The 24209-nt window shown below is 45.0% G+C and overlaps 2 protein-coding genes across 2 annotated transcripts; both read left to right on the top strand.

The window, feature by feature from the left end:
• Positions 1 to 15571: 15571 nt before the first annotated feature.
• LOC120427614 (uncharacterized) lies at positions 15572 to 18088 on the top strand. The gene has a single exon (XM_039592495.1). The coding sequence runs from the start codon at positions 15572 to 15574 to the stop codon at positions 18086 to 18088; it is 2517 nt and encodes an 838-aa protein (XP_039448429.1).
• A 911-nt stretch (positions 18089 to 18999) lies between these two features.
• LOC120427627 (uncharacterized) lies at positions 19000 to 19735 on the top strand. The gene is made up of 2 exons (XM_039592511.2): positions 19000 to 19158; positions 19217 to 19735. Exons 1-2 carry the CDS (start codon positions 19153 to 19155, stop codon positions 19655 to 19657), a joined length of 447 nt encoding a protein of 148 aa, XP_039448445.1. The 5' UTR covers positions 19000 to 19152; the 3' UTR covers positions 19658 to 19735.
• The last annotated feature ends 4474 nt before the right edge of the window (positions 19736 to 24209 follow it).

The raw sequence follows: 24209 nt of genomic DNA, 5'->3' as shown, positions 1-24209 counted from the left end.
TCCTGTTTCGAGATAGCATACGCACAATACTCAATCAGCGTGAAACAAAATTAAAATTCATTTCCAATCTCATTCCACCACCAACGAGTGTCCTCGTTGTTGGTTCACTCTTGGTTCCCCATCAGGATACGTTTCATGTCACCGACGCGAGATGACCGTACTCAGGGTACCAGTATGGATGCTGTATGCATTTAAATCATCGATGCCAATGTGACATCGAGCTCGAGCTCGAGCTTATGTTGACGCAGACAGGTGAGTGGGGCTGGGTTGTACTTTACTGTTGGAATAGAATCGAACCCCCTACCGGACCCGCACCAGGGAAATCGAATCAGATCACTATTATTTATCTATTTTAATCTAATAAATAATCCAGGCTGGACGCATGCGAGGTGCTTGTACGTGATTCTAACTGGTTTTGCAGTGATTGCAAAATATGTGCGATTCGATGGCTTTGTAAATGTTTTCGTAAGCTTTCGTTCTGTTTCATTGAGCGGAAGAAGTACTAGGTTTTTTCCCTCCACTTTTATAAACCGAATCCACTTCATTAGCAAGTTTAGTGAATTATCGCTCATTACGAGTGCATTGGCAGAAAAGTTTTTGAAGTACTTTTTTCATGCACATGCAAATCAATGATCCAAACTAACATGTCTAATGGGAAGCGAAATTGCCACAGATTTTTGCAATCAGTATCAAACCAGGTGGGAAGGAAACGGGGTAAAAACCGTTGATCAAAAAGCTTGCTAACAATGTGTCACTACAAACATTTTACTCACAATCGGGTTCGCAAAAAAAAATACGAGCTCGAATGCTAATAGGCTTCTCGAGTTGTGACCAACTATGTGGAATGGGGCGAGGGGGTTGAAAAGCTGAATGACAAAATAAACAAAGAATAATTTTCACTGTTGTTATTTTTACTCGATTGTCCCTTGTTCGTGTCCTGTTGGCTTGCGGCCGGTCGATTCTGGTCCTTCTCCTGGTTTGTGTTTAATTTTTTTTAATTAATCACCCCTATCTGTGCCATTCGTGATGGATTTTTATTTGTTTTTCCTGGAGGATTTTTGCCGCCAGCAATTTGCATGCACAATCCGGTCCGGAGCACCCTGGTGGAGGTGGGGGCGTGCACGTGGTTTTCCATTCCCTTTCCCTCTCCCTGTGGTCAGGGGTTTTTCCCACACACTCATTGAGAGAGGAGAAGAAATCGGCACGAGCACGTTTTTCTCGGACAATTCCGTTGGTGAAGGTAGCCACCGCAATCATTTGTTTTTCTGGGTTTCTGAGGTTTTATGGTGTTTTATTCTGTCACGTACGGTTTTGTAAGGAATGGTTTAGCGTTTGAAGAAAAACTGATAGTGTAATGATTATGATGGCATTTTTTCCAATCATTTATTTTCAAAACTTGTTTTTGGTTTCGATGTTATTTGCTTTTGATTCTTGACATTTTTGAATTTTATGTCAGTAAATCGTCAGCAGTGTGCTATCTTGTGACAACGACCATTTAGTACTATTCAAGAAAATCGATTTTTAAAGTTTGACGATAAATATATTCAAAACTATGAATGATAGAGTCAAACTTTTTGAAGCAATCAGTTCGTATACTATCGCTAAACAATCGCTCCAAGTTTCAACTTATTTGGTTACACCAGTTAAAAGATACAATAAATTATGTAAACAAAAATCCGAAAAGCACGTGTCACAAGTGTGTTTTGAAAGTAAAATTGTACTACGTGTCACAAGTGTGCACAGAATTCCCATATAAACTAAAATAAGCTTTAATGAATAGTTTAACCGACCTAATCAGTATATTTTCAAAAACAAAACATTGCATTGCCTTTAGAAAATGTGTATCAACATAAATTTGTGAAAAACAAGAGAAATTTTCCACATTTTCCAACAACATGTATGACGTGTCACAAGTGTGCACGATCATTTTGATGATAAAATGGTCTATGTCACAAGTGTGCATTGCGATATCCGGGGAACGGAAGCGAGTTCCCAAAATCGGGTTAAAGCATCTTGTAGTTTTTGTTAAGTATAGCAAAACGTCATCATTAACTCATTTTCGACCAAAATGGTCTATGTCACAAGATAGCACACAGCTGACGAAATGTTTAAACCGAAACGCAAGCGCAACATACGCAGCCATGCGCATCCCTTTATTCTTTATACCTCACAGAAACACGTGACAGCGCATGGTTGGTTAAGTTAACTGCATAGTATTTTAGTAATTTTATACTAGACATTTACAATTTTATTTATTTACAGGAAATGCATTAGAACTCATTTCAATCATTTGGAGTGTGTTCAAGGAGGTCAAAGCTATCATACCTTGACATATCGAAGCGTTTACTGACATAAAATTCAAAAAATTCGAGTTTCGTATCAAACAAAAGCAAATGATTATATTCTAAGCAAATCAGGCGCCTACATAGATTTGTTCTAAGAAATGGTGATTAAATGGAGGTGTTTGGTTTCTTAGAATGATTGCTTACCATTTATGCATGAAAATTGTAGTACCGGTTTGAAATGCACAATAATGAAAATATGTCGATTAGCGCATTTTTAAGGAGCACTATTCGTACAGAACGTTACCTGAAATTAAAAGAGAAAATGATAACGTTAAAATCTCGGTTTAGTTTTCAAAACGTCGTAAGAACCAAACCCCTTAAGCGGAGAAAAATGATGAACAAGTTTTCGACCTTTATTTTAATTCGTATTAACATGTAAGTGGGTTTCAAGGTTATATTTTTAGTCAAAATCATTGCATTGACTATAAGCTATAGTAGCCATATCAAGTGAATTAAATTTGTTAACAATTAATGTGTGTTTTAGCCTTGTTTTATCACACAAGGTTGATTCGACCTTTTACATGCACATTGTGCAAATTGTTTCTTACGTCCCTGTACTTGGGACTTTTTTTGAGTAAGAATGACAATACGACCATTAGTAAAATTTATTTTTTTTGCTACTAAAACACATTAGAATCAATAATTCTTATTTTGAACATCGTTTCAACACCCCCCGCAAAGAGAGCAGTCGATGTTTTGTGTTTTTGGAGGAGATTGGGAGAAAACATCGCAGAGGAGAAAGGTCCGTCTGACAGATTTTATTCTCTCTCTCGCGTTGGCTCATACGCTAGCTGAGAGCACGAACAAAAGGACGAATTACCACTGATTTGTTTATCTTTTCTTCAGTGGTCCATAGGACCTTGAAGAACTCGGGGTTCCTGGAGTTTTCAGAGGGCGTTTATGCGTGATAAGATGGATGCGGTCATTATCGCTCGTTCCTGAACAGATTCTGTTCCTCTTGATTTTGTGTTGATTCAGGCTGCCACACAATATGATGATTTTGGGGGAAGCTAGCCGTTTCTGCCGGAATGAATGGCTGAAACTTCGTTTTGTTGGCTGGGCAATAGGAAAATATTCTTTGCGCATCTTTTAAGTCATTTAATCAGCGCTGTGATTTTACTGGGTAACAAATTTTCATCATTTTTCGTTAAAACTCATGTGTGCATAATAATAAAGCAATTATAACTGAACTTACGTCCTTTTTCTATGAGCGTAAGTACATTTTTCAAATTATCAGTACTTACGACCTTGCATCACCAAGGACGTATGTGACTCCTCCGTATGAAATGCACATTCGACCTTTTATATGCGGGCTATATTTTTGTTTAAAATTATTTTTTTGGAAATTCTGCTCGAGTAGATCGTTAGTAGTGCGTTTGAAGAGTGCAACCGTGCCAAAAACTCAATTTTGGACAACTGGCGCTTACGACCTTTTGAAAACTAACCCGAGAAATGTAGAGTTATAATAACATTGGTAATATTTGATGATTTTATCACAAGTTTACAATGTATAAATTTTGAACATGTATATTTTCAAATATAAGCCATTTTAGGATGGACCAAACGCTCAAAAATATGTTTCATTCAAGGCTCTCCTTTGGTCGACAAGATTTATTTATTTATGTTCAGATTTCCACTCGCACATAAATATGACTCCTTGGGGGAGTGTCCTGACGGGCGCAAAAAAAAGCCAGATGAATGGATTTGGGAATTTTGTTTCGTTCCAAAAAGCAGAAACCAACGGATTTCGAGCGAAACAATAAAGAATCGACTACGAAAAGTCGAGAGTTAAATATCGATATCGGCCGGCGACGATCAGACGGTGAAAATGCAAACAAAACTTGCAGCGACTGATAAAATTGCTGTTTGTGAGCAAACTGTCCAAGTGTGGGAGATCGCCCCAGGCCAGGAGTGGGGGCTTGTTCCATTATTTGAAATTGTTTTTTTTTTACTCTGGATCGATGCATACACACATGCACACAAATGCAAAAATGGGATGAAAATCGCGGAAGGAAAGGGTGGCTTAAGCTCGATTGTTTTCAGAGTTTGTAGTCGGGGCCACTTTTCATTCAAATACTCGAATGCGGCAGGAAAACGACCAAATATACACCACTTGATTGGATTAATTTATTATTCGTGTGACAATTAATTTTAACAATGTAGGACTCTTTTTAATATTTGTTCGGCAAACTCGATTGGCATTTCGGAAATGACGTATTCCGGCCAATAAATTTATCACTTTAAAATTTGCGTCAGCTTCGAATTGATGTCAATTAGTTGCAGACTGTAATACTTCATGATGGCGTGGGAAATAAAATACATTTCTAATTAGCCCGCCGGGGTGTCATGTGACATGGCAGCGTGTTTAGGACTGAGATTCATTGAAATAAATAAATTGATTTGCTTGACAGTTATTCAATGGTGTGTAAACCTACAACATTCATTTCAATCATGAGGCTTTATCAAAAACAGTGTAGAGTAATTAATTTGCTCGTTTTTTTTTTAGTATTAACATTTGATTGTTGCTTCACATAACGTCATTGCAATTACGCAGATTCGAAGGAAAAAAAAATTCGTTAGAATGTTCGTAATGATCCCATAGTCCAAACATTCTCAATTTTCCCCCTGCTCAAACGTCACTTTCGTTCACAGTTATACCAGAACGGCGCAAAAGTCAATCTCGGAAATGAACTCAGCACCTGTATCAAGTACCAGTTTCGTGAAAACAACCCTAATCAGGTTCAGGAATCGTTGTTGAGGGCACGGTCGGAGGCAATGTTGGCAAAACACCAACACCTACTACGGCAGGATTTTTCGGTGGACACAAATCATTTAACACCTGAGCCACCCCCTCTTTCCCAATTTGGAAAGATTTTCGACTTTGCCGACCCGAAAGAAGCAAACCGGCAGCCTGCCACAGCAAAAGGAAAAAGTCAGCAAAAAAAAAAAAGTGTAAGAAAGGTGAGATAAAAATCAAGAGGTGAAAGATATAAATTACACTTGGTCACGTTATTAAACGCTTTACCTGTCCGGATTGGAGAGGGAGCTTTTTTTTGCTACTGAATGAAGAGGTCGCCAGGGCAGGTGACTGAGCCTTAATAGGTACATGTGTTGGGTGTTTTTCACAAGCACCCACACACGTGACTGATTGTTTGCCACCACCGTGTTAGGGGTTGAATAAAGTGTCGAAGGGAGAAATTACGGAGCACTTTATTATCAAGATTGTGTATGTATTTGGGGGGTAAGGGGAGCGGGTTGTATGTGTGAAATTGAATTTCATGCCTCGCGATATATGACTTGTTCGGTGCTTAATGAAACAAACATAATAATTTAGCGCTTTGTCAGATGTGGAGTGTGGTGCAGTTACAGAATGACTGACTTCATCAGATGAGGTGCTATAAGAAATTTTATACACGTGCCAGATGTGAAGGCTATTGCTGGTGCCATACCGCCTTGAACCAACTCACCGATTCTCACTGCTGACGTATTTGGTTGGCTTTTGCTGATGTTTGTTACGAAAATACGAACAAAACATCGAGAGCAAAAGTGAAAGAGTGTTTCTCGGTTCTTACGGGTTTTCGTCGAATTCAACTCACTGCTTTTAATTGGGAGCGCAAATTATTTCCTCGTGAGAAGCTTGGCGAAATGAGCTTAAATGATTTTTCTTTGTTGAACAAACAAAATATAATTATAGCATTACCACGAAAGAAAAACAATAAACCGATTATCAAACTGCATCGAAATTGCTTAATGGCGTTTTTTTTAATATACTTAACACGAGTAAATAATAAAATCAAAATAAACATTTAACGTTTTTAACAGAGCTTTTGAACAAATGGAAAAAATATATAATGTATGTTTGATTACAGTTTGTTTACAATTTTCATCATGGAATTTTACCGATTACAATTGAAACTTAGAGAATCTAGCGAATCAACTGTGAACTAGCACGAAAAATATATATAACGTGTGAAAGGATTTTTTCCGGTTGTAAACTAGTTTCTTTCCTGTCCTTCTGGAGTGACATGTGACAAGTGCCTTTCATAGTCCCAAAAAGAGTGATCTCTAGGATCTGTTTGAGAAGTTTTCGCAGAACTATGAAGAATGTTTTCTAAATGATAGAGATTAGTAAACATTTTCCAACAAAAAAAAAAAAAAGAAACAAATAATAAAATAATGAAAAAATGCTGATTTTTTATGAATGAATTAATGAATAGGCAAAAGGCATTAATGAAATAAAGTTGTTTTTATCCTCTGTTCAAACAGTGACAAAACCCCATGCCAAAAAAACTACATTCATTCTCAAATTCTGACAAGCTTTTCTCATTGTACACCCCCTACGGTCAAAGCCAACCGTCATAACGAGCTTGTACAGGTGGCGTGCGTGATCGGAATCGGAAGTGGGTTTTCGGTGGTTCCTCTTTCCGAATAAAAACCACACCCACACACAAACATCAAATCATATCTCGGTCAAAAGAAAGAATGAGGAAGGCAAGAAATGGTCCAAACAGAGTTCCCAAAAAAAGAAGAAACCTTCACAGTGATTACCACTCTGGAGCGGTCGGTCGGCTGGCCGTTTGAGGGAACACTACTTGAGCAAAGGTGAACCACGACGGCGCCCTTGTTATCCGTCGTAAGCACGTGGAGCACGTAATCGGGCTGTAATTTTATTAAAGGAATATAACCCCTAGCTACCTTGGTTGGGAACGCCACTGGAGTCCCATTTCTCATTGCGGGGGTGGAGTGAGGGGTCTTCAGTTGAAAGGATGTCTTTTCATCACCAGGCTGGCAAAAGTATTCAGCAATAGAGGTTGAATGGATTTATAGATTCAATAAGGGATTGCAGGGGGGACACGTTTTCCGCGATGGTAAGGATAAGTAGACGAAAGAAAGACATAATCGTTTCCTTCGTTTGAATTAGGCCTTGATTCGATTGGAGTAAACTCTGGTTTGCTACGGCAGGTAATTACACGATTTAGTTAACGATAATTTGTTTGATGTTGGCAGCTCATCCAACAAATGTTAGGACTACACAATATCTTAATGATAAATGCATAAATGAAACCTAATGCAGCTGTTATTAAAATTTATTATAAGCACTTTGCGTGGATGTCGTCGGGAGCTTGACGTGAACTATTTCGCGGCAGTGACGCAATAATCGTAAACCACTGCCGAAGAGTCGTTTTATTGCTAAATCACAATTACCACAGGTACCAATTAGGTCGGAGCCTTTCAGGCCGCCATCACGCACCGTAAATTAATCGCTCAATGAATCGTGAGCTTCTCGAGATGCACAATGCATCAACGGCAATGAAAAGTTAAAAGAAAACCTAAAACCATAACGCCGGTGTTGATGGAAGGTTCACGGTGCGGTGATGACGGATCGATTAGCTCACTCGAACTTGGAAGGGTGCAAATGTTTCAGCTAATCGGAACAACTGCATCGTCATTCACGTCGACTACGAACGAGAGAAATTCAATATGGCAGAGCAAAAGTTCAAAACTCCAGCCAGCAGCGTGCTGTGTAACCTTGAAGATGGAACCACGAAGAAAAACAAATTTTTTTTTTTTTTTTTTTTTTTTCATAAAATTATTTTTATTAGGTCCTTTTCGGTACTGGGACCTGGTTAGGACCGAGTCGGCTTTTGTAATTACATTTGACTTAATAATTACAGAGGATCTTGTGTGTAAATGTTAGTGGGAGGGGAGCCGATTACCCGCGGCCTACTCGGGGTTAGTAGGGAAGGGATTGATGTTAAATACAAGGCGTGGGAAGGGAAGGGGGATTGTGTAGGGGTCTTGGTTGGCTCTGCTGGCCTTTGCGTTTTGTCCTCAGCCGCAACTCGGTGTCCAGCTGCTGGGGCGATCTTGCTTTGCATCCGGTGCAAACCAGAAACGACGGCTTTGTGTGAAGGCGAGTTATACTAAATAGAGGAAAACTAACTGAAAGAAAACTAACTGGAAGAAAACTAAATAGATATTTTGGAATCTGAGAGGAACTGATAGATAGGATAGAGAACATCAAGGTCTAGTTGAGATAGCGCGTCTCGCATCGGGATTTCTGGTGGTCTTCCTCGGGCCCTGAGGGTATCTTTCAACTTAATTCTGTGAGCCTGGTGATCTGGACACGCCCATACGAGATGGTCGATGTCCTGATAACCCTGCCCACAGTCGCAAAGGTTCGTATCACTCATGTTGATACGGTAAAGATGAGCCTTGGACGAGTAATGGTTCGACATAAGGCGGGACATCGTTCTGATGAATCCACGCGTCAAGTCCATCCCCTTGAACCAGGCTTTTCTTTGCACCTTAGGTCGTATGGAATACATCCAACGTCCCTTGGTGTCGCCGTCCCATTGATTTTGCCAATCCAGAAGCGCACGCTGCCTCGGAAAACCGTAGCATTCTTGTAGGCTAATTGGCCTTTCAAAAATGTTCCCACTCTCAGCACCCTTCTTGGCGAGCAAGTCCGCTTTCTCATTACCCGGAATCGAGCAATGAGCGCGGACCCACACCACCGTGATGCTGAAGGACTGAGCCGCCAGGTTGTTTAAAGTCTTGCGTATTTCCGTGAGGAAAAACGTAGACTCCCTGGTCGGCTTCAGAGACCGGATAGCCTCAACAGAGCTAAAGCTATCGGTGAAGATGAAGTAGTGGTCAGGTGGCATGGTCTCGATGATTCGCAGTGCGCAGTAAACCGCGGCTAACTCTGCGACGTAAACCGAACTCGGGTCCTTCAGCTTAAAGAACAGCTGATGAGATTCATGATAAACACCGAAGCCCGTACAGCCGTCGAGCTTGGAGCCATCGGTGAAGAATCTGTTGTGTGGAGGAACATGGCTGTACTTTGATGCGAAGATCGACGGTACAACTCCCCGCAGAAGATGGTTTGGGATACCGCGAGTATCGGCTTTCATGGACGTGTCGAAGCCAATCAGGGTGCTGCTGGTTAACGGAGGCGTGCGCTGTACCGTTGTGCTCGGGCTCCACTCCCACGATGACATAAAGTCATAATATAGAAGCATGTGCCGAGACTCAACGTGAAGGTTCAGCAACGTTTCAAAGTTGTCAATTACCAGTTTATTCCTGTAATCACACCGGATCAGGAACCGGTAAGACAGTTCGTAGTAACGAGTTCGCAGAGGCAACACTCCCGCCAAGACCTCGAGGGTCATGTTGTGAGTTGAGTGCATGCATCCCAAGACAATGCGAAGACATCGGTACTGTATCCGCTGGAGAACCAACAAGCGTGATTTCGCAGCTGATTGGAAGCAAAAACTGCCATATTCCAGCACCGAGAGTATCGTTGTCTTGTACAGTCGAAGCAGGTCAGAAGGATGAGCACCCCACCGATTGCCAGAGACGCTGCGCAGAAAATTAGTTCTTTGCAGGCACTTTTGCTTCAGGTAGTTGATGTGCTTCCCCCATGTTCCCTTTTGATCGAAGATGGTACCCATGTACATGAAGTGGTCCGACTGCTCGATAGTCTTTCCCGAGAGAGAAAGATTGAGCTGCGGCGGTTCATGCTTCCCCGTAAAAACGACCAGTTCCGTCTTCTCCGGAGAGAATTCAATACCCTTTCCAACTGCCCAATGGGCCAAGTTGTTCAGGGTATCTTGCAAGGGTTCTAGCAGATCGACTTCCTTCTTGGCAGCGATTGAAACCACTGCGTCATCTGCGTACTGTATAAGGGTGCAGTCTCCGGTCAAGCAATCATCGATATCGCTGACGTAGAAGTTATACATGGATGGACTAAGGCGTGAGCCTTGTGCCAAACCCATGTAACTTATCCGGGTGATTGCCAGATCACCTTGCACAAAGTGCATGTGTTTTTCAGACAACAGGTTGATGAGGAAGTTGCACATCGTCGGATTGAGACCGCTCCGCCGCAGCTTTACTCCCAACACCTCGATGGAGACTGAATCGAATGCACCCTTGATGTCTAGGAAGACAGAAGCCATTTGCTGTTTTTTACCACGGGCTATGTCGATTCCTGTGGCCAGCAAGGCTAGACAGTCGCTTGTTCCCTTGCCTCTCCGGAAGCCATACTGCGTGTCTGACAGCAAGTGCTCTCGTTCCATCCATGGTTCGAGGCGGTCGAGGATCATCTTCTCCAGCAACTTTCGTAGACATGACAGCAAGCTGATTGGACGATACGAGTTGTGGTCGGACGCCGGCTTACCGGGCTTTTGAATGGCAACCACCCGGACCTGTCGCCATTCGTGTGGAATTACGTTCTGCTCCACGAACGTGTTGAACAGTTTCAACAGACGCTGCTTGGCGACGTCCGGAAGATTCTTCAGCAAGCTGAACTTGATCTTGTCCGGACCAGGAGCAGTGTTGTTGCCCGTCAATAGTGCTATGGAGAGCTCTACCATCGAGAAGGGAGGATTAGAATCGCTCCCATCAACAACGTCGAATGATGGTTGTGTCGGCACCGAGTCCGGGCACACCTTCTTGGCGAAATCCAATATCCACTTGTCCGATTTTTCCACACTCTCGTTCGGAACGGAACCTCTACGCATGGCCCTCGCAACGCGCCACAGAGTGCTCATGGACGTATCTGCTGGTAGTCCTTCAACGAACTCCCGCCAGTACATTCGCTTCTTTCGCTTCAGAGTATTACTGTACCTGCGATCAAGAGCTCTGTACTTTTGGAAGTTCGCTCGGATTCCACACTTGCAGAAGTCCACATAAGCTTCTGACCTGGCCGCCGAGAGATCCGTACACTCCTTGTCCCACCAGGGAAGTGGAGGGCGCGTTCGGATGTATGGTCCCGGGACGGGTTTCGTCTGAGCTTGTAACGCACTGTCATAGATCAAATTAGCCAGATACGCATATTCTTCAAGCGGTGCCAACCCTGCTCGCAACTCAACTCCAATGGAGACTGCCTCCGCGTACTGTTTCCAGTCGATATTTCGCGTCAGATCGTAAGGCATCTCCACCGTTGTCGATTGCTGTGGGCCATGGCTAACCAGAATAGCGATCGGCAAATGATCACTGCCACGAGGATCTTGGAGCACGTTCCAGTCACAGAGAACTGCCAGACTGTTGGAACAGAGCGACAAGTCGATGGCACTCGCCTTCGTACCGGACGTGGTTGGCGTTGGTGGTGTTGCAATGCGCGTAACTTGCTTGTCCCTGTTTAGGAGGGTCATCTGGAAGTCGTCGCACAGTTCATGAATCAGGTATGCTTGAGGGTCTGTCTTGTGACTTCCCCACTCGGTGCTGTGAAGATTAAAGTCACCCAGAACCAGTCGCGGTGCCTGCAACAGCTCAAGCATACCCCACAACTTTTGTCGAGTTAACGACACCTGTGGAGGAACGTAGACGGACACAATGCAAATGTCCAGTCCTCTGATCCTGGCCTGTACTGCGACTGCTTCGATTCCTCCTAGCTTCGGGAGCGTGACCTTTCTAAAAGTGTGGCATTTCCTGATCCCAATCAGTACGCCTCCACCTCTATTTGGTCCTGCCCTGCTCTCTGTGATGATGTTGTACCCCCGGAAAGCTGGCGTCTCATCTCCGATAAGAAACGTTTCGCTCAGCGCAAACACATCACAGCCCCGTTCGAATGCGAATTGTTGAAAATCGTTTAACTTGGGGGTTAAACTTCTACAATTCCATTGTAGAAAGGAGATGCCGTTTTTCGTTTTTGGTGTATTACCCATCAAAGGAAATGAACGACAAGAGGGGCATCGTGCTAGCAAGCTGTTTCCCGATGTGTCTAGCGAGAGGCTCAAACCGCTTTATGATTAAACGCGTCGGTTCACTCACAAAAGAGCACAGCCATTCCACGATTGTGGAAAAAGGAAGGACTCCTTTGAAGGCATCGGTGATCGGATTCGGTTGAGGAACCGGTTTCAGGGGGATCTTTGGCAGCTTGGGAACGGGCTTCAGCGGCTTGGGAACGGGCTTCGGTGCCGGCTTCGGAGCGGGCTTACCCGACGGACCGAAAGGAAAATCCTCCTCGAAGTTCAACGAGTCACTTTCCTTACCCTTGCCGCCAGCGGCTTTTTTGGACTTGGAAGCCTTGTTGCGCTTCGGGTTTGGCCCGGAAGAGTCACTTTCCTCGTCTCTCTGGAAGAGGACCTCCACATCGGAATCTTCGTCCCCCGAATCTTCGTCCGCCAAAGGAGCGAAGCGATTGGGGTGGGTCACCTGACTAAGGATTTCCGCGAAGGACTTCTTGGAGCGTTCCCTCAAGGATCGCTTCATCTTGTCCTCGCGCTCCTTGTACTTTGGGCACTGTCGAGTTTTGTGCGGTTCCCCGCCACAAAGCAGGCATTTTTCAGCCTGCTTTTGGCAATCCACGTCCTTGTGGGGGCCGGCGCACTTTGAGCACTTGCTCTTGTTGCTGCAGTAGGTTTTGGTGTGTCCCAACTGCTGGCAGTTTTCGCAGCACATCACTCGCGGAACGTACAATCGAACTGGAAGCCGAAGCTTGTACAGCTCAATGTAGTCCGGCAGAGCTGACCCTGCAAAAGTCACCCGGAACGAGGCAGAAGGAATGAACTTCTTCTGGCCACCCTCGGTGGTGACGTTGCCCAGTTGCCGGCACTCGAGTACCTCCACAGCTGGAAGTTTAGGGTTCTTGAAGCGTCCCACCGCCCTTGAGAGGTCGACAAGCGACAGACTGTCATCGGTCACCACGCCGTCGATCTCGACTTTGTGGGCCGGAATCCAAACACGGTACTCAATGCTGAACCGCAGATCAGTTACGATCTGATTAGCTTGCACCGCGGAGTTCACGATCACGCGGAGCTTGCTCTTGTTCAGCTTGGTACATTCGACCACCCCAGGATAGTGCTTCTGCAAATCCTTGGTGATCTGTACAAAGTTTAACGGCTTCTGTTTGGGCCGGAAGAAGACCACCCATTCCGTTTGCGATCCCTCTTGATACTGACGAGGACGAGGAATCGGTTTTTGGGAATGAGGATTCAGGGGCGGGGGGGGATTTGGATCCGGATTCGGCACCGGTGTTTTAGGAGGAATTGGATCTGGATTGGGAGGAATTGGATCTGGATTGGGAGGAATCGGGTCTGGAGTCAAGGGAGGAATCGGTGGTTGAGGGGGAACCGGATTCGGATCTGATTTAGAACGCTTTCGCTTCGTCCTCTTAGACCCGTCCGAGGATCCCCCTTTACCGCCAGGATCCTTATCCTTCAGGAAGAGGTCCCTGTTGGTGGTGTTTGAAGGAACTCCCAAAACAGAGTCCTCCATTTCCACGTCCTCGTCACCCTCAAGGGTTGAATCGGAGTCGAATTCCTCATGGTCCGACTCGGTCGGATCCATGTTTGCGAAGAAACGCGATAAACTAAACGAAAATGAAAGTGATGAAACTAATCGCAAAAATAAAAAAGGAGAAAGAAAAAAAAAAACTAACCGAAAAAAAAAACTGTGAGAAAAAAAAAAAAAAAACTAAACGCTAACAAAAAACTCGCCTTTCGCACTCACCGCCGAATTGGCCGCACTGGCTGCCGCCCGCAGCGGGATGCGCGGGAAGCTCGTTTTCGCGCGCTTGTTGTTGTTGTTGTGCTGCCTGCTGCCAGCCACGTAAACAACGGGGTTGTCTCCGACCTGGCCTGGCCGAAAACTGGTCCGCCGACCGCAGTCGACTCTCCTGGGCCGATTCCACCGACCAACGACCGTCTCTCGCCTCAGCTGCCTCCGCGGCCGCTGCTGCTCACTCCTCCTGCTGCTGCTGCTCGGATGCAGGAACTCGTTCCTCTTCCGCTGCTGCACCGCCGCCGTGTCCACGACGACCAGATTGTGGCCTCTCAGACCACCGGAACGGGCTTATCCGCTCGCACACGCCTCGGAATCGCCGTGAAAAACGCGCCAAACACACCGCGAAAAAACACGACTAACCGCTGAGACTTCTGCCGGAGCAATGAAGAAAAACAAATTGGCCGCTGGTTGCGGTGGAACGGAACTTAGGGTAAAGACATATGATATCGATACATTTCGAATAAAAATAAAGAAATCCAAAATTAATTGTTTGAAACAGCAAATTCCAAACATATAAAGTTGTATACATCTAAATACATCATGTTTCCAATTATTGTTTCTTCTACCAAAGTTTCATCTATGGACCAAAAATTAATCTCACTTGCCTGCGAGCAAAATGTTATCGAAGGTGAAAATGATCGATAGTTGCATCAATCGGCATATTCGTGAATCACCAACTCTACCTGTATTGCATGGTTGAAGTGCACTTTTTTACAATTTATTTTTCCTTATTAGGTCTGTTCGCGTACTTGCAACATCTGCAAAAGTAACTTCTCTTTGAGAAGTTCCATAAGAGAGCGACCAAATTTTCATAAGAAGCTGGCAAACAAGAGAGAGAAAATTCTGTCTGCAGAAAAGTACGGGTACGATCTTTTTATTAAAAGATATTAAGATTGTCGGCGATGGACATCTGCCTCCGAAAAAATATTTGACGCAAAAGTGAAAATCGAGCGATTCGGCCGCACTGGTTGCTGCGATCAAACGCAGCCTGTTTTTGACAGCTGAGCAACGGTCGTTGCGGTGCGATTTGGCGCGCAACGAAGCGCGCGCAAAGAAAGGAAGGAGAGAGAGAAAGGGAAAATTTCCACTCCTGTTTGAGACGTGATCGAGTAAGGTCAAGTTTTGGTGTAAATATGATCGGAATAAAGTTTTTGAAGTAGAAAAGAGATTTTCCAAGTGTTTTGATCACACGCCGAATAAAACAGTCCCATACAGTCCACCTGCAGAATCGAAGTTGGGGAATTTGGCCTCAACATTTGGTCCTTTCGACCCGAATAGACCGGCGGAAGTTTGGAACGTCGCGAGTGTCTCGTGGAGTGAAGTGCACGGATAGAAAAGAAGACCGTGAACTGTTCCGGAAGACGTCATTCCCGGAGGGCGTTTCACGTGGCCTTGAACAGCGTGAAGTGACGCGCGTGTGGGAGAACCAGCGACGCGGAGTGCTCCGGATGTGGTCCCATTGGCCGCCGGAAGCAGAAAGTGAGCCGTGAGTGGTCCCATTGGCCACCGGCAGTGAAAAGTGAACCGGAGTGGTCCCATTGGCCACCGGTAGTGAAAAGTGGTCCCATTGGCCACGGCAGAAGAAGTGCGCGCAGAAGGTGGTCCCATTGGCCATTCGAGCAGCAGAGAAAAGTGCGTGTGTGTGTGTGCGACAACAAGAAGCGTGCGTCGCCATCTTGGCACACGAAGAGGAAAAAGCGAAGTGAAATCGGCGGATGTGGCGTAGTTTTTTTGGGTTCGTGGTCCCGGGAGAAAACGTCGAGCTGAAAACCGATTCGGAATCCGAACCAGAAGATCGCAAGCCCGTGGTCGAACAACTTCTGCTCACTCCGAAGCAACGGTACGCGGAGAAAAAGCGGAAAATGGCGGACGAAGAGGTGAAAGCGTTGCTGAACCGGCGAGGGCACGTTAAGGGCAAGCTAACCCGGATCAAGACTGCCCTAGCCCAGCCAGTGATATCGGCAGCGCAGTTCGAGGTCTACAAGGCTAACATCGAGAAGTACTACGGTGAGTACGACGACCTGAACAATAAGATTTTGGATTCCAAACTAACGGAGGAACAGGCGAGCGAGAATGATGCTCGGTATTTGGAGTACGAGCATCTGTACGACGAGGTGTTGGTGAAGCTCAGGGAGCTCACGGCACCACTGGAACGCAACCAGGCGGTTGTCCGCGCTGGACAAGCCGGCCAGCAGATCATCGTTCAACAGCAGCCACTGAGTGTACCCCTGCCGACGTTTGACGGGCAGTACGAGAACTGGCCCAAGTTTAAAGCGATTTTCACCGATCTGATGCAGAAATCGTTAGACTCGGACGCCATAAAGCTGTACCACCTGGAGAAGTCGCTCGTTGATGCGGCTTCAGGGAGCATCGATGCCCAAACGATAAAGGACAACAACTACCAGCTTGCGTGGGAGACTCTTGAGGAGCGCTACGAAAATCAACGGCTGATCATTGACCTCCATATCAGCGGAATTCTGCAGCTGAAGCAGATGACGAAGAAGTCGTCGAAAGAACTGCGGAACCTGATTGAGGAGTGCGCCAGACACGTGGAGAACTTGCGGTTCCACAAGCAGGAACTGCTTGGTGTCTCGGAGCTGATCGTGATCCACATTCTGTCCTCTGCCCTGGACGGAGAAACGCGAGAGTTGTGGGAGGCTTCCATTCAGCGAAAGCAGCTCCCTAAGTATCAGGAGACCATGGACTTCCTGAAGAAGCGGTGCGACATACTGGAACGGTGTGAGTCTGCCGCTACCGCAACGTCTGCTGGCGAACTGGTTCTTCCAGAGACGTCATCGAAACCAACGACGAGGATCGCCTCGGCAGCCATGACTTCCAACGACGTGGAATGTGAGCTGTGTGGTGGATCGCACGCCAACTTTCGATGTGGCTCGTTCCGTGGCATGAGTGTCGCGGAGAGATGGGCCAAGATCCGTGATGAGCGGATGTGCTTCAACTGCCTGCGCAAGGGTCATCGAGTGGAAAGCTGTCCATCAGAGCGTACCTGCAAGTGCGGCCAGAAGCACAACAGTTTGCTGCATTATGAGCGGACTCAGCAGCCCCCACGGATCAATCCCGGAGAAACCCCAGCTCTCTCCGTGCCGGTCGAGGCTCTTCCACAAGTACCGACCCCCCGTGGTGAGGCTTGGACAAGTGGAACAAGTCCTGTTGTCTCTGACGCCGACGACGAGCAACAGACAACGTCTTGTTTCAGCAGCGGAGCACAGAAGTCGTCCCGGAGAGTACTTCTGCAGACTGCTGTTATCAACGTTGTGGACGCATCCGGTAGATTCCATCCGTGTCGCACGTTGCTGGATTCCGGCTCACAAGCGCACATTCTGTCGGAGGCGATGGCGCGGAAACTCGGCCTACCCTTCGAGAAGTGCAACGTTACGGTCATCGGAGCTAACGCAGCAAAGACGCAAGTGAAAAAGGGTGTCACCCTGAGTTTTGCGTCCAGGTACGTTAACTTCAGCGACAAAATTTCGTGCCTTGTCACCGAGAAACCGACGGGACGGATCCCGTCTGAGAAGATCGACATCTCTGCCTGGCGCGTCCCACGGGGATTGCAGCTGGCAGATCCACACTTCAACGAGCCGCACGAGATCGATCTGGTGATGGGATCAGATTACGTGTGGGATTTGTTGCGATCGGAAGAGTTCAAGCTTGCAAACGGCACGGTGACACTGCGAGAGACCGATCTGGGCTGGATCGTGACCGGCTCGTACGACTCGTCTCCGCAGTTGAGTTGCCAAGTCGTCCACGTGCTGAACGCCGCTACGCAAAGAACGGAACGTGTCCCGTTCCATGGAGCGCGACGTCTGGTGCAGAAAGCAGAGTCGGTGAAAGACCGGTTCTCAACTGCCACCAAGATCGCGAAGAAGGAACCGTCCGGAACCAGCTCCAAGGAAGCAGCAGTGAAGCAGCTGGGAGAGAAGACGTTCCTGCATGAAGAACCGGTAAAAAGGTGCTGCTTCAATTCGAAGCAAGTGTTGAGGTGTAAGGAAGAGAAAGTGATTGAACTCAAAAGAAGTGCCCTGAGAGACAACGACGACGGCCTGCCAAGAGTCGGTGGACGTCCGGTGAGCTTTCCGCACGGCGTGGCTTACGCTGGTGCTGTGACGGCGAACCGCAACCTACCCAGGAAGGAGCGCGCTGGTGCGCGTAGGCCTGTTGGCAACTCTGCCAACCGAAGACAGCGACCTGCTTCAGGAGGACTTCGGTTCTTCTGAGTTGCCGGAGTTTGCAGCCGCGGGGGAGAATGTCGGCGATGGACATCTGCCTCCGAAAAAATATTTGACGCAAAAGTGAAAATCGAGCGATTCGGCCGCACTGGTTGCTGCGATCAAACGCAGCCTGTTTTTGACAGCTGAGCAACGGTCGTTGCGGTGCGATTTGGCGCGCAACGAAGCGCGCGCAAAGAAAGGAAGGAGAGAGAGAAAGGGAAAATTTCCACTCCTGTTTGAGACGTGATCGAGTAAGGTCAAGTTTTGGTGTAAATATGATCGGAATAAAGTTTTTGAAGTAGAAAAGAGATTTTCCAAGTGTTTTGATCACACGCCGAATAAAACAGTCCCATACAGTCCACCTGCAGAATCGAAGTTGGGGAATTTGGCCTCAACAAAGATAATAACAAACTTTGTTGTTTCATAACCCAAAAATCCAATTTCCATGTTGATTTTGGTCGGTACCAAATTGCAATTTGGTTTAAATCCAGTCAAGTTTATAGGATTATTGAAACAGGTTGATACTGCTAATAACGGCTTCAACGCTGCAAGGTCAGCAACAATGTTGCACCTTTGGCTGGTTTCGCTGATTGGCCAAGTTGTGCGCTCTTAACTGATCATGACAATCGGTTCGATGCCCAACAGTGCCAGGGTGGTGGACGCGGCCGGTGCCCACCGAGGACTAATGTGCCCGGTACAAACCATCAGTCAACTAAGCGATTTAACCAACTTTACGTAAAAACGCACTGTTTTGCTCGCGGGCGACGACGTGTGGTGTGCAATTTGATTCGGCGCATGCACTTCGCGAAGCCGACCGGGGACCGACGACGGACGGCGACATGTGCGACGACGAACAACGGTCCAAAGAAGCGTGGCAGAAACATTACCGAAATAAAATCATTTAGATCTTTCGATTTAGAGTGAGAGCCTGAAAGACGTGTATAAAACCACGAACCGCCGGTGAGAAAGACATCATTCACTTGAGCTCAACGCATCGGCTTAGTATCGTCCATCCACCAAATCAACTCCAGTGCACAAAGCGCAGTTCTGCTAGTAGCGCGAATTCTAATATGAAGGTAGGTGATCTCGAGCGGATTTTAGAACCATACTGAACCGAATTATTCTCTTTTCCAGGCGTTTATCGTGTTTTCTATGGCTCTGGCCATCACAGCCAGCGCAGCAGTCGAAGATTCCAAGAAGGAAAAACGTGGCCTGTGGGATCTGGGCTCGGACCATGGATCTTTCGATCAGGAATCCTTCAAATTCCCCGAGTACGACTTTGAACATCATCACATTGAGCACAAGGAGCCGGAAGTCAAGTATGTGACCATTGAGAAGAAGGTTCCAGTTTATGTGGAAAAGAAGGTTCCCGTTCACGTTGACCGACCAGTCCCGTACCCAGTTGAGGTGAAGGTCCCCGTTATCCAGAAGGAATACGTCGAAGTGCCAAAACCATACGCAGTTCATGTTGAGAAGGAAGTGCCTGTAGTCATCCACAAGCCAGTGTACATCGAAAAGGCTGTCCCCGTTACCATCAAGATCAAGGAGCACAAGAAGCACAGCTTCTGGGGCTAAGAAGAGTTAGAGTGCTTGATATAGATATCATAATGTAGACTGAAATAATAAAAAAGCTATTATATTTTTTAAAAATAACTCTTGTTTTACCAAAACCCATCCAAAGTTCCCCAAGCGTTTATTTCTCCCAACTCCCATTAGAGTGCACTTGTTAAAATTCGCCACCCATTTGACCGCAAAACCGTGTGAACAACGCACTTCCATTTGAATCACTTAATCAGAATAAAGCAAATGAAAACCATTGTGCAAATGAAATTAAATTTCGTGCCCACGCGCACTCCGGAATAGAAATTAATATTTAAAACAATTTACAACACGAGTCGAGGCCCTTGAATCAGGACCATCAGACCAACTCCCGGTTATCCCGAAGGGGGGCAGCAACGCGAACGAGTGCGGTTGTGTAATTTATTTCACTTTGCCACACGGACTGAGTGCTCTCGATCGTTCGGGTTTGTGGTGCCTTTTTTGCTGCATAGTTAAAAACTTGCTCCATTTAGGAGGACCCGTGCATGCTACAAACTTTTCTATTAGAGTATGAATACGTCGCTTTAGTTTTGGGTAAAATTCTCATTTTACATAAATTCGATACTTTACATTTTTTAAACCTTTGTGAGTCAAATATGTCAATATCCAAACCAATGAAAAACAGTCAATTAATATCAAATCGCTCAAAATGGTGGTGATTTGTATGAGATTACCAACAATTTCGCGAGCTTTATAGTTTAGGTGTTTCTCAATTTGGCCTTAAATGCGCATGCTAGGACAATCACGAGTTTTATTTTATGAAGGAGATTTTCGTTTGCATGTGCATGATGCTATGTCAGCCCTTTATAATTTTGATATAATTTTAGTCACCATTTTCCTTGTACTTCAGTACCGTTTTTTCAATTATGTTTATTTGAAGCAAGAATCGAAAATAAAATCGTTAAATTGCCTATTGTGTAAAAAATAGATATTAAAATTATGGAGCGAATTGTGGCGCAATAACTACAGCAATTAGTGTCCAGGGCATTTGTGGAAATACAATGTCCCATCTCAGAGGGTCCCTGGCATCAAAACATCTTAGCATGGTGCTTCCAACGATACATTGCTATAACTAGCAGAAACGTGAGCGGGGAATCTCCACGTTTCTTCCTCCTCTGTAGATTCAGAACTGTATTGTTGTTTGAACGTTCATGCTCAAACGCAATTCAAATCAACGAATCATCTTTGCGGTTAACTTCACACAGTTGGCCTGGTCGTTTAGAAAAGAAGGATTTGGAAGAAATCATCCCGACATTCTCCAGGATGCTTCCGAAAGGATGGCTGCGCTAGGGTTAGATTAGATAGAGATATTTAATATTAAAATGATGACACATTTCTTTTAAAACAAATGAGGTCTAACTCACGTTTAAACAACAATGAAATAGCAATGCCTTTTTAACCAATTTTCACCGCACTCGATTGCCCGCCAAAACAATTAATAAATCATTTTTTTGCCGAATGGTGACATTTTTCAGTTGACGTTGTGGGTTGGTGGGTGGAACAGAATCAGATTTATGACGGAACTGTAGGGGAGTGCGGCAACTGGGAATAAAAATAACAGCAAAAACAAAAAAAAAAGAAAAGCAAAAATCCTTCCGATCGTGCGGAAGCTGTTCAATTTTGTTTAATATTTATGACCCAGTGCTGGTGTTTTCTATCAACCAACCGACCAACCCCCAATCCGCGCTATCAGCACTGATATTGTGTGAGAGTGAGGCTTGAACGAATGAGCGGATTCACCGATTTTGTGGCTTCGATTTTCACACGGTGAACCATAGATTTCGTTTTTTTTGCCAGTACTCGAGTCGAGTGGACAGTGAAACAGGTTGTCGTTGTTATTTTTATGTGCGCGGGGTTTTTACGCTGGCTTCCTGTCCTGTCGACCGGAGGGCTAAAGTGAAATTTATTATAAAAATAAAAATTAATCAAAAGCCACAAAATAGTGAATGAATTGTAAAATATGTGTGTGCCAAGCGAGCTTTGCTGGGGTGGAGATTGGAGACGTAGCGAGTGGGGATGGCTTGTACAGTTAAATCGATTTATGGACCCCTTTTAGCCATTATACGCACCCACGCCAGGCCACACCCTGCTGCACCAAAAGTGTGGCCGGAAACGAGCGGTCACACCAGAGAACCGTGTTCCATTTATGAACCCTCGCGGGCCATGTCATCGGGCCACCGTCATCCTTTGGGGTCATTATAAATTTATGAAAACATTAATTATAATTAATTATAGATTTAGTGAAAATTCACTTACCCTCTATTGATATCCGGTGTTGTTGCCAAAGTGTGTGACACCGCACCTTCGAACGGCCGCTCCGGGGATGGTCAATACCACCAGCTCTAAAAGCCTATCAATAAATAATGCTTACAACATTTCGAACAGTTGTAGCCCCAGACTGGTGTTTGGCGCGACATAGAATGTAGTCCTTTCAAAACGTGTCATTCGCCGCTGACAGATGTTTGTTATCACGTTTCAGAAACAACTGCAAAAAAAAAGATTCAGAAAAAGAGAGAGATTACATTGGTTATTAACGTTTTTCATCGGTGACGCTTCGTTTAATGTGCTTTATGGTAATGATTATGGGTTTGTGAAATAATGGCGATAAACCGATTAAAATTATCACTTTTTTCCTGCACTGTAATGGTCTGCCAAAAGGTTCGGATGCCGGAGGTGTTAAAGTTTACCACCCATACCGATAACTCACGGGAGTGGATTAAGCTATTTTCGGCTTAATGGTGATTGGCTGTGATTCCGATTGTTTGAGTCACAATATTGTTGTTGGTTGATTCAACCATCTCATCCCACAGGGCTCAAAACTGGGCACGAAAGGTTATGTGAATGGGGGTTTAATGGGTTAATCGTGTGGCATCACTGAAATTGTACCGTTTTAATTTGGATACGTGAGCTGGATTGTTATACAAACCGAAAAGCATTTATTGTTCAATTTGGGATGACAAATGTGGCGACTTTACCGAATACGTTATATATTATTTTTTTAACTTCCTACGAAAGGATACTCGATCGGTGTCATATTGTTTGCAACGTTTGAATCGAACTGTACGAATGCTGCTCGAGAAAGTCGAATCTTGATAGGAACGTGGCACAAAATTGCCCACTGGAGAACTGCCGCTGGGGCACTTAAAATTTAATGAAAACGAGAAACGGCGAAATTGGAATCCGCACCCCGAACCAACAACGGAGCTGGACCAGCAATTACTTCCGAGTCGACGACGAACGGACAGTTGGTGAAAGTTTTCTTTTTTGCTTCCTTTGCACCACCGAACACTGGGAGTTGAATGTTCATGTTCAGGCCCCGGTTCTGGCAGCTGGAGATGCTGACCATGCCGATGTTCTGGGAAGACATGGTCCCAGCTGGAAGGAAGGGGAAATGCCAAATGGAAACCCATTTTAAAGCTTTCACTTAATTGTCTTTCTGTGGTACATGGGACTGGGGCAAATCTGTTACACATTGTTGACGGTTACTTAATAAGAAAATGTTGTTAATAATATTTGCAGATAACTTTCAACAACAAAATGGGTCTTATTAATTTTGTGTGAGAAACTCTGCTTAAAAGAAGGAATCTCTTCAAATAACTTTATAATTGATCGCTGTTGTTAGACACACTAATAATATTTTTATATATAACTTTTTAGACCGCATTTTTTACTTAGACTGAAATACCTATAAAGAATAGTTTTCACTTTCAAGTTCGATTTTGCATATTGAAAGTATACTTGGCGATGCAATATATGAAACTGCATTTTCCAGACAGTAAACAATTGTTCATAGACACGTTCGGCAAAATGAGTTACTTACTTGCAAATGTACAAGTGTCTCTGATAATTGTTGACGTTTGACCAGCGATAATGAGTTTTTCTCTGGCAAACACAACTTTCTTATGTAAAAAGAAAGAAATATATGAACATCAAAGAAATGAATTCCGCCTTTTACTCAACCAAAATTTTGAAAAAAAATGGAGCTTGATGAATAAAAACTAATAGCATAACTAACAAGTAGAAAAGATGGGTTTACAAACTAAGAAGGTAACAACAATCCGAAAGCTGCGATATAACACCTAAACTCGTAAGTAAGCATTATTTATGAAGGCGGATTAAAAAGTTTCTTGTCATTCTCGGGCGTCTTCTTATAAAAGTCGCAAACCTATTGCCGAAACCTTCTTTTGAAAAATGTCAGCCACAATTTGCATCCTCTTCCCAGGCGACATGCTATCAAATGGAGGGGATTTTCCCCAAGCCGGTTCACCCTCACTTCCGAGCCGGATTAGTGCCGACGACGAACGACGTTTGAGCAGTAGTTGGCGAGAGCTGGGAAAATAAATTTCCCAGCCAAAAGTGCTGACGAAACGACGACGACAACGACGACAAGCGTACGGTGGGCTGTCGTCGCGACGGGGAAAAAATTGTCCCGGGAAAAAAATGTGCGCCAAAGAAAGCGCAAAAAGTGCGCTCGGGTAACAAATTTTTCGCAAAATGTGCTCCTTGATAGATATGAAAGTTGTCCGAG

This window comes from Culex pipiens, chromosome 3 (genome assembly GCF_016801865.2).
Source record: "Culex pipiens pallens isolate TS chromosome 3, TS_CPP_V2, whole genome shotgun sequence".
Classification (NCBI taxonomy): domain Eukaryota; kingdom Metazoa; phylum Arthropoda; class Insecta; order Diptera; family Culicidae; genus Culex; species Culex pipiens.
Note: the sequence above shows the minus strand (reverse complement) of the source record. Positions and strands in the feature narration are given on the sequence as shown.

What these genes read in the sequence shown, in the direction of transcription:
- LOC120427614 (XM_039592495.1), top strand. Translation starts at nt 15,572, where the DNA reads ATGTGGCGTAGTTTTTTTGGGTTCGTGGTCCCGGGAGAAAACGTCGAG.